The 10,695-nt window shown below is 38.6% G+C and overlaps 1 protein-coding gene across 1 annotated transcript; it reads left to right on the top strand.

Annotated features, from left to right (window-relative positions):
* Nucleotides 1-4,710: 4,710 nt before the first annotated feature.
* On the top strand, nt 4,711-7,706 carry LOC146485539 (melanocyte-stimulating hormone receptor-like). The gene has a single exon (XM_085103305.1). It carries the CDS (start codon nt 5,168-5,170, stop codon nt 6,083-6,085), a length of 918 nt encoding a protein of 305 aa, XP_084959431.1. The 5' UTR covers nt 4,711-5,167; the 3' UTR covers nt 6,086-7,706.
* Nucleotides 7,707-10,695: the final 2,989 nt, after the last annotated feature.

Here is a 10,695-nt window from a genome sequence, read left to right as displayed (position 1 = left end):
CACCTTCGGAATACATTACAAAGTTAATACCCGTCATTGTCAACTCTGAATGGCGCGACCATTTGAGGATTTCTTTTCGAGGGAAGCTTACACTGTGTATATTCGAATCAATAGTCATCTTTTATATAGTTAAGGTGACATGTTTAGAGGAAGAACGACCTTGAATTAAAACAAAAACTTCACACGGGAAGTTCAAATCGATGAAGAAAATTTTTAATTCGTAGGCCAACTGCTGAAGCCTAAGGCAACGTTGACGACATACTGCTGTGTTTGGAGACTTGCAGTGGACAGGAAAATTTGAAATTAGAAGGAATAATAAAAGCTACACAACAGATGGAGAATACAAAAGGGGTTCTAACAGAAAAAGTGTAGAATTTCAACGTGTGCATTAGAGGGGCCAAAGCCTGAAAGAAAGTGGTTGGAAGGAAAAATACTAAGTTCGCTTTTTATCAGGTGCTTAGATTGCCGGAACAAGTGCCTAATTTGATTTGAGGGAATACTGCCAAAATCAAAACCTGAGTTTTAACCCTCTAATATTTGCATTGTTTTCAAACCTTACCACAGCAGTTATCAACGAATTGAACTCCCCGAAGAGACCAGAGGGCACAGAGGAGTCAAATTTGATGTAAATTCTTGATAAATTCACTATAAAATTGCCCGGAAAGTAAGTTTGTTGATAGAACAAAGTGATCGAACAAAGTATCATGAGAACTTACTACGCGGCTGTAGCCTGCGTAGCAAGCGTTCCCGTGCGAACGAATTCTTCAGCATTCTGGCCGCGCGAAAATTGAGGCGAGAGCAAAAAATCGGCGGACGCGGGTGGGAGTCGGGAGGCGAGGGAACGCTTGCCCGCATACCCCACGATTTTGAAAAACTTGTTCGTCCACGAATGGGGCTCCTGATTGATGCAGTGTGGTCACCTTGAGTGACAGGTTTGACAAGTAGCTCTCAAATTTTCGCGCAAAATTTCGAAGCGTTACTTGCGAAGATCAAAATGGCGGAACATGTGGAAGATTTTGAAACGTGTTTGAACGAAGTTATATCGGAGCTGAGCGAAGCGGGGCTTTCTTATACTTTGAAAACGGAACAAGAAAGGGCAATGCGCTACTTTTTTAACGGCAAGAGATTTAATGGCCCTATTGCCAACAGGATTCGGCAAGACTTTAATTTTTCAGTTGTTTGTTATGATGTGCGGAGTGCGAAGTAAAAAGCAAGGAGGTACAGGATACTCCAGCATTATTGTTATTTCTCCATTGCAATGCATAATTCGGGATCAAATGGTAGAGGTGAATTCTATGGGGATGACGACGTGCGATTTAAATGAAAAACAGGATGCTGGGACGATATACACAAAGGGAAATTCCATATTGTTTACGCGTCACCTGAAGCCGCCATGGATAAGCGTTCTCACAATTCACTAAAAGCAAAAGATTCGTTATTTAACGAAAATTTAGATGCATGCATTGTACTAGGCGAAAGTCATACAGTGGAAGCCTTGACGGGGTTGAGGTAAGTTTGCCGCTTTTCAAAATTGTAGTTAAAAATAATTGCTTTGACCTACAACTTGCACCATTAGATTATTTCTGATTATTTCTGGCGGCCGCTTGCCAATTCTTGTTACACAATTGCCGCCCTATTTGTTTAGTTTGCTCCTCGTGAAGAATTCTTGTTGTAACTTGGCCGGTAGAATTAACGATCACTACTTTAACTTGAAGTGTCCTATCAATTGGTAAATCGTCGATGTTCAACTTCGATTCGACACAATCCTTAGCATCCTGATCAGCTGTGGTTGCAAATTGTAAAGACTTCCAAGAAGCTTTCTGTGACACGGGACTAGGAACAGTCTTGCGAAAAAGACTGCTGCCCGGTGGCGTTTGAGAAACCGCTTGGACACGTTAAAGTTCTGCTTTGGTGAAGTTTTGTGAGCCGCCTGACCTCCTATTCTGCACAAGTTCGTATAGTGTCCCCAAATTTCTAATTTTGCGAGCGCAATGATCGCACACACGCTCAGAAAATAACTTGGCGGTGTTTTCCACTTCAAGTCCAACCGCTCTGCAAGTATCGGCAAGGATTTTACCGTATGAATCGTTTCTTTTCGATGGTTTGAAAAGATTTTCTGAAGAAATATAACTAGGTTTAACAAGATACTGTTCCAAATTTTAGCCTGAAATTGCACTAACAAACTCTGCAGCGATCGCTTGGAGTTTCCTGCGACTCCGACTTCACCATTATAGCATTTCTCGGGTTTGACAAGTTGGTTGAAGCGTTTTATTTTTTCTATATCCGGTAATCTGTAATTGGCTAATTTGTTGACAAGCTGTCCACCAGCGAATGAAATCAACTGTGACAAATTGGTAGGGGTTTTTCAAAATCGTGGGGTGTGCGGGCAAGCGTTCCCTCGCCTCCCCACTTCCACCCTCGTCTGCCGATTCTTTTGCTCTCGCCCCAATTTTTGCACGGCCAGAATGCGGAAAAATAGCCCTGTTCACGGTTAACTCTGCTCATTTGAATTACAATGAAATCTAGCACGTAAGTGAGGCAATTTCGGGCTATTTTGTAGTTTTAGCCCGAAATTGCCTGGCATCCACATTGGATAACATTGTAATGCAAATGAGAAAAATTAACCGTGAAAAGGGCTATTCGTTCGTACGGGAACGCCTGCTACGCAGGTTACTGCGGCTGTTGAAATACTGCATAGCTGGCGATGGTCACCTGTTGGGAAACGGTCGTCGCCCTTCGGGGCCGCGCTTTCCGAACGAGTCACTAAGGAAGGAAGACCTCAGTAGCAAAATTGATTTAGTGATAGCTTGGTTATCCGATCTGAAGACAAAAATAGAAAACCTGAATTTTGTAGCAAAAGGACTGGAACGCAATGTGACATGTTTGGAGGAAGAGGTAGCTTAAATTAAAGCTGTACAAAAGTGTTAGAGGGAACTTTACTCCGCTGGACAATTGAACTGTGAATTCGCAGAGAAACAAATAAAGGAATTGAAAAGCCAGACTGACGAAATTAAACCAAAGATAAGGTCAGCGACAATCACAGAAACCTGCTCTATTAGGAGACTTGCAGTCGACAGGAAGCAGCCAACAAGGGCAGTCAACAGGAGAAGCCGAAGAGGGCAGTCGACTGGAAGCAGCTGACGAGGGCAGTCGACAGGAAACTGCCAACGAGGGCAGTCGACAGAAAGCAGCCAATATTCCAACAACAAAGATTCTATGAACATGGCTCGCTAAGTATTCAAGTGTTGAATACAGTATAGAGGTTTGGTAGGCGTTCTTCAGAAATGAAGATGTTCATGCGCGCTGTGTTTCTATAAACACTAAAAAAAACTATGTGCAGTCGAACCCCGGTAACTCTAACTCTGAAGGGAAACAAAAAACTGTTCGAGTTAGCGGGGTTTCGAGTTATTGGGGTTATTATCGATTAAAATATTCAATATTTCAGGTTAATAATTAATAGCTCATTGATTTTCAGCACTTTGGTATACAATACAGTGCAAATTAAACTTATTTTACGAAAAACTAATACATTTTGCAACAATTGTAACGATTATGCATTCTTACGACAATGCAATACTGTGAATGTAACTTAGTTTATTTAATACACCCAATCTATGTTCCCTTTTGCGTTGTCCAGTCTTTGTTCTGGTGTTAGAATTCGATCACACGATAAGAAAAACTAATGGGATATCGATTTATAAGAACTAGAAATTCGAGTTATCGGGGTAAATTTTGATCAAGGGAAACGAAATTTGGTTCGAGTTAGCGGGGTTTTCGAGTTATCCGAGATCAAGTTAACCGAGTAAAAATGACTGAAAAGTTGGATCAAATTCAAGGGAATTGAGACTCAGTTCGAGTTAGCGGGGGAGTTCGAGTTACCGGGGTCTTACTGTATCACTGTAAATCCCATAAACTATAGCATCTGAAAATGGTGTTACTTTAAAGGTTTTTTCTTTGGTAGCCAAGGGCGAAACATGAAACGACAAACTGAGAAATAAAATTAGTAAGTGAAATTTAATTTGGCAATTTTTTTTTTCACAAAACTAGCCCAGCAAGCCTTTGGAAAAGAATTAATTTATTTTATTAGAAAAAAATGGTCTTATCTTTACTGCAAGAGGAATTCGTGAGCTCAAAAGACGTAGCGTTGGTTGGAAACAAGAAAGGGTCTTACATATTAGTTACACAGTTTGTGTGGGGTCCCTGTGCTAAGGCTCACACAACTCCATAGCACTACAAGAAAACTCTCAATCCACTTTTAGCAGGGAACTCATAACCAGAACATAACGGGCTTTCCACCAAGAAAATCCCATAGTTTTAGACTGTTTTCCCCATGAAATTCACAGAATCCCATACAAAGCCTGTTCTGTTTACCGGCTTTACCCTGGACGCCCCACAATGCATTGCAGTTCAGGTAGCTGCCATTAAACTGTTATAAAAATAACACTGTCTTTATTACATAATATATGTGTCCGTGCCGGACATTTAAAAAAAGACGACAGGTTTTTAACCGAATTTAAGACATGTTGCGATGGCGACCTCTAGATCATCACTGGTTTATCTGCCGCTATACCGCCTACAATATCAGTCTCTACGTTTAAGGAGAGAACTTACAGACAGACTACATGTTTTTGGAAAAAATAACAGCTGTTGTTGAAACGCGAATCGTTGAAAAATAGTTACTCCGAGAAATATTCCTTCTATTTTATACAAACACGCACGAAACTGTTCTTTTATTATTTTATTATTTTTTTTCATAACTGTCAGTAATTTACCTTGTTTTTATAGAGAGACAAAGAAAAGACCGGTTTAATCCAATAAAGCGCGCGCTTATGTAATGTGGTATAATACAAAAAGCCAGCATGCAGTTGGGTTAATTCTTTATTCCATGAATTTAACTTACAGCTGTTGGTTTTCACATTCAGTTGGTGTTAATTATTAACAAGTTGCGACATATTTTCATTGTGAGGCATATCGCCAGATCTGAATCATTGCGTTCACTATGGTCGTAAATTTCTGCAGCTACCGTTCGAAGGGTCTTAGTCAAGTTTTTTCGTTTCACAGGACTACCTTGCAGATGTCGATTATGACTCTCATTAGAGCTACAAACAAATAGGGGCACCACACTTATTGTGAAACATATCACTGGATCTGAATCATTAAGTTCACTATGACCGTAGAGTTCTGCTCTTACTATTTGAAGGGACTTGGACAACTTGTTCAGTTTTACAGGACAACCCTGCTCTCACTGTGTGTATTACACTTTGTTTTTTCTCCCGTGGCAACGTTTGGAAATATTCTGGCTATTCGCGCCCTGTGGAAAGCCACATCGATGCCTGCTAATGTAAAGACGTTCTTCCTGAGTCTTGCTGTCTCTGATCTTGCCGTGGGATTGTTTGCCCAATTAATGTACGCAGTGGTGTTGAGGATGGCAGCCAAAGGAGGACATGACTTTGACTTACTCTGTCCAACAATTTTAACTGTTTCTTATTTCTCTTTATTTCTTCTCGGCTGCACATCATTTCTGAATGTCACCGCCATTGCTGTCGATAGACTCCTCGCTATTACTCTTCACCTACGATACCAGGAACTTGTCACTTCAAAACGCATCATAATAGCCTTGGTATCAATATGGCTCACAAGTGGAGTCGCTTCTTTCCTTTTCGTAGCTCTTAATACTTCCAGCGCCATTGTAATTGTTATTTGTGAATTCTTTGGAATTCTTTTGACAACAGTAGCGTACATTCATATTTACAGAGCTGTAAGACACCATCAGAATCAAATCCACAGCCAAATTCAGCATGAGAATGCGCAAGCAGTGGAGTTACTCCGAGAGAAAAAGGCCGCTTTCAATGCTGTGTACTTCTACATAATTTTTGTCGCATGTTATCTTCCATATTTTTGCTCTACAATCTTGTTAATAACAGACAGTGCTCAAAGTTCTTTTTGGTTGGCCGATCACGTCACAATTTTCTTCGTTCTTCTCAATTCGTCGTTAAATCCTATGGTTTACTGCTGGCGATATCGAGAAATTCGTCAAATTATAAAAAGCATAGTGAAAAAAAGTTTCCGCGTCACTGAGAATTAAAATGGAATCAAGATGTTTTGTTAATTTGAATTTGCTAAGGGACTTGAATGACGTGAAGCTCTGTTCACCTGCCGTCGAATTTTAAGGGTTAATCATTTTTCACGCCAAAAAGGAAGGACCGAGAAATACTATTTCTTCGATCAGTTGGGCGGAGTTTTCTCCAGTGGAAGAAATATTTAAAGAGTCGTGTTCTTCGGCTAAAACATCTGGCCACTGAGATATGGTCATGGAAGTAATATCTAGGTTATCCGACCTGAAGACTAAAACGGAAGAACTGAAATTTGTGCCAATAGGTCTGCAAACCAAGATGACTTGTTTTGAGGAATAAGAAGTCTGGATTAAGAAAAAAACTTTCAACGAGAACTTCACTTCCATGTGAGTGAATTCACGGACAGACAAATAAGAGAACTGCAAAGTCAGACCGATGAAGCCAAAGGCAACGTCAACGACACTCGTAGAACACTGTTGCCGGTATTTGGAGGCTTACAGTCGACAGGAAAATTTGAACTGAGTTTAAAGGTGGAATCAAAGCTACGCACGAGATTGAAAATAAAAAGCTCTGCTAACCGACTTTATGGAGTTTTGTGCACCGGATGGAGAGAAGCCTGTAGGCAAGTGACTGAAAGGAAGAAGAACAAGGGTGCTTTTTCTAGGGTCCTCTGATCATGAAAGGGTGCTCAAATGTGGACGAAAACTATAGGATACTAATTAAAGTTAAAACTAGTAGACAAGCACAGTTTTAAAGCACTGAATAAAATACCAAAACTTAAAAACTAATAGGGAAAAAGCATTGCTGCGCAGAAATTCTTATTTGAGACTGCCAAACTCTACATTGGTTGTAAACATGTAAAAATGTAAAATTTAACTCGTTTTTAATGTAAGTTTATTCTGGTCGTTGTTACGATTATTTAGTCTCTTTCCAAAATGCAAATTAGAAAGTTGTTTATTAATTTGTATTGTTAATTTGTATTTGACTCTTGCTCCTTTTTGGTCGACGAATTTTTAAATTAACATTTCACGATTTCTCCTTATTGTTTAATGAACTAAATTCTGTTGAAGAGCTTGAGGAATGAATGTTGCGTAAGGCAGTTCATTATCTCTCAAAAGGTATGAGGGAATCTTCATGTCTTTTCGCCTTCACTCTCCTCGTACTGTGTGCAGTAGTTCTACCACTTGCCGATAGATTCAAATGTTAGCTATTTTTAGTGTCTCTTTGAATGGTCGAAAAATGTATTTGTATTCATGGAAATGTCAAAATAATGGTTGAGCCTTGTCAACAGTCACCCCACTAATGTGCAGAAGTAATTTTTAATTAATATCTTTGGTTGCAGATGGCCAGGATGAAAATGAAATACAACATGAAAACATTGGCCAATTTTTCGAGTTCTTCCTGTGTTTTTTAAAGAAGCCGCTAAAAACGTTTAAATATAGTATGTTCTTCCTGAAAGAAATCACTTAATATTTCCCTCCCCGTGCTCATGGGATCAATGCTCGCTTACTATTCAACTGAGTGTTGAATACAGTATTAAGAATATTCCTAACCTCTGCAGGTGGTTTTCAGGGGAAAAAAATGTGTATTCGCGCTGTTTTTGTAAGACACACTAGAAAACTATATATCACTGTCAGGCCAATAAACTTTAAAATCTCAAAATAACGCTATTTTCAAGAGTTTTTGCTTTGGTAGCCGAGTGCGAGCCATGAAACGCGAAATGACGTATACTTTTACTGCATTACTAGCCCTCTCGTTAATGCCAACCAATGGGAATCCAGTTTGTTGCGATGCCTACTGAGGAAATCATTTGTAAAGTTTGAAAATATTCCTCCATATTAAAAACTGTAACGAGCTTGGACGATATGCATAAGAAAGCAATTTGCAATTTAGCAAAAGCCTGACAAACTTTGGTCTATTTGTATATAATGTTTGAAGAACGTTTGATAAATCGACATACCCCATTACTTAATTTGAAAATGCAGGAAGTAATCCTAACATTAACACTGAGTTTTTAGTCTCCAAAGTCTGATTTGCATAGTTTTCACACCTTATTACAGCAGTTATCCACGAGATCAAGCCAACGACCGATGAACGACAACGTAGGAACTCCGCGCAGTGACTCGTGACAAAATAGTCTATAGAAATTTGCGAGAAAGGCATGGCGGATAAGTTCTCCCTCTTTTGCTTATGTGTACGCATATGATAGCAAACAATGGACAAAACTAAAGGAAATTGAAGCACTGCGTTGTTCCTCTTTCGATTCCTCTCTGATTTGTGAAGTTCATTATCGATCGAACCAGGAGCTCTGGTCACTGTCTGTGAGTACTTTCTTTTTTGTCATCACGAAATTTGCTTTTTTTCATCTTTTCTGGTCCTGGCTTCGTTCTGGTTTGTGTTCAAGGACTTTGGTTTCTTTAAGGACTTTTCAGGACGACAAAATCCTTCCAATGTCAACGACAATTCTACACAAGTAATGTATGACATTCTGGCCAATGGAAATAAAAATTGGAATGAGAAATAGAAGCTTCTGGATGAACCTCATTCCGCGAACAGGTCAGTGGAGAGTTCACGTTTTTTTAAGATTGTCATACCTCGATGGTTAATTAATTTTCATTTAAAAAGCTTTTAATTTTAACCATTTACTCGCGCAGTTTTGAAGATTTCAGTTTTTTGTTTTTAAATTGTTAAATTGATAATTCAACTTTAATTTGGCTGAAAATAATTTTTCTCCCTAAAAGTATCTCCGAGAACTTTATAATATTTTTGCAAAATGGTTGCTTTCGATGAAGTTATTATCTTCAATATAAGAGGAGTTCATGATCTCAACAAACTTAGCGTTGGTTAGAAACCAAAAAGGGCCTTACACATTAGCCACACAGTTTGGTCGGATACCCTGTGCTAAGACTCACGCAACTCAAGAAAACTCTTAGTTTTAATAGAATCAACCTCGTTACATCTAAGAAAGGAACAAGTAGCTTTAGCGATGAAAGTTTGTACTCCACTTTTAGGATGGAACTTGTAATCAAAATATAATATGCTGAAAAAAAAGGGCTAAAACCATGTATTGTGTACTCAGTTTTGTCGCAATATAAAATAAAGTCTTATTTTTTTCACTTAAAACAAAAACTGTATCAGTTGTTTTGTTTTCTTTTTAATCGCTTCTAGCCAGGACAACGCAGAGTTGTTTCCCCTGTTAAACCAAGGCAATTCCATGTTTTTGGACTTTCTCTAACAAGAAATTTACAGAATCCCAGACAAAGACTCTTGTCTTTTTACCGGCCATACCTTGGACGCCCCACAATGCATTGCAATTCAATATGGCCGCCATTGAATTGTTATGAAAATAACACTGTTTTTCTGTATAATATCTGTGTCAGTGCCGCACATGCGTTAAATATATGCGCCTGATTTGCATGTGTGGATTAGCAACTTCAGAATATGTTTCAAAAATAATAACTGTCATGTCAGTTCTGATGCCACCAAATTAAGGATTCCTTTTCGAAGGATGCTTGATAATAATAATAATAATAATAATAATAATAATAATAATAATAATAATAATAATTTATTACTTCTAGAGCGCTATTTACAAATACACATCAAGGGGGCGCTGAGACCAGATCATTTACGTGTATAAATGGCTGAGTAAAAGAACTAAGACCTATTGGAAACAACATTAATTTTGATTCTTCACAGAGCCTTTCATCGATGTTTAGTATTTATGCTCCTCCTATTTCGAAATAAGGGGGACCTGCTCTTTATTTACCGAACAAAAGATGGGTTTCAAGTTCAAAACACACCCGACTAATGGAAAAACATTTTAATGTATGGACTCACAAGCCGAACGTGAGTAATTTCATATATTAGAAATTCCATGAGTGACAAAAGGAGCAGATGCTCGACGATAAACAGGATCCCTTGTGTAACCGAACTGACGCGTTTGCTGACCCGAGCGGTATAATGACCTGATACAGGAGTCAATTATGAAAGAGACTTTTAATGAAAAAACGCCAAAAAAGGATTAAGAACCATCGTAACCTTACATAATCATACCTTTCCTTTTATCTATCGCGAAACAAATAACTTTCTCTATTTTAAAAATAGACAACGACAGTTTTTAGATCTTATACAAGACATGTTTCGATGGAACAGATCGTCAGTTTATCTATTAATATTCCGCTCATAGTATCAGTGTCTACGTTTGAAGAGAGTTACGAACAGACGGCATGTATTTGGAGGAAGTAGAAGCTGTTCTCGAATACAATTGTAGACAAATGTTTGCTCCTTCGGAAAATTTACCAAATTTGCATGCATACATAAAAGGACGTGTCATATAAACCAATAAAGCGCACTGAGTTAAGTTCATAATATACAAAACGCAGTATACAGTTGTATTGATTCGTTATTTCATGACATTAGCTTACAGGTGTCGGTTATGACTCTCATTAGAGCTACAAACAAATAGCGGCACCACACTTATTGTGAAACATATTGCTGGATCTGAATCATTAAGTTCACCATGGCCGAAGAGTTCTGCGATTACAATTTGAAGGGACTTGGACAACTTGTTAAGTTTCATGGTACTGCTGTGTACTCGTTGTGTGTGTTAAACTTTATT

The sequence above is a fragment of the Pavona decussata genome, unplaced genomic scaffold (assembly GCF_977016875.1).
Source record: "Pavona decussata unplaced genomic scaffold, jaPavDecu1.1 SCAFFOLD_26, whole genome shotgun sequence".
In the NCBI taxonomy this organism is placed as follows: Eukaryota; Metazoa; Cnidaria; class Anthozoa; order Scleractinia; family Agariciidae; genus Pavona; species Pavona decussata.
Note: the sequence above shows the minus strand (reverse complement) of the source record. Positions and strands in the feature narration are given on the sequence as shown.

Coding starts and splice junctions, on each gene's coding strand:
- LOC146485539 (XM_085103305.1), top strand. CDS start 5,168: ATGACCGTAGAGTTCTGCTCTTACTATTTGAAGGGACTTGGACAACTT.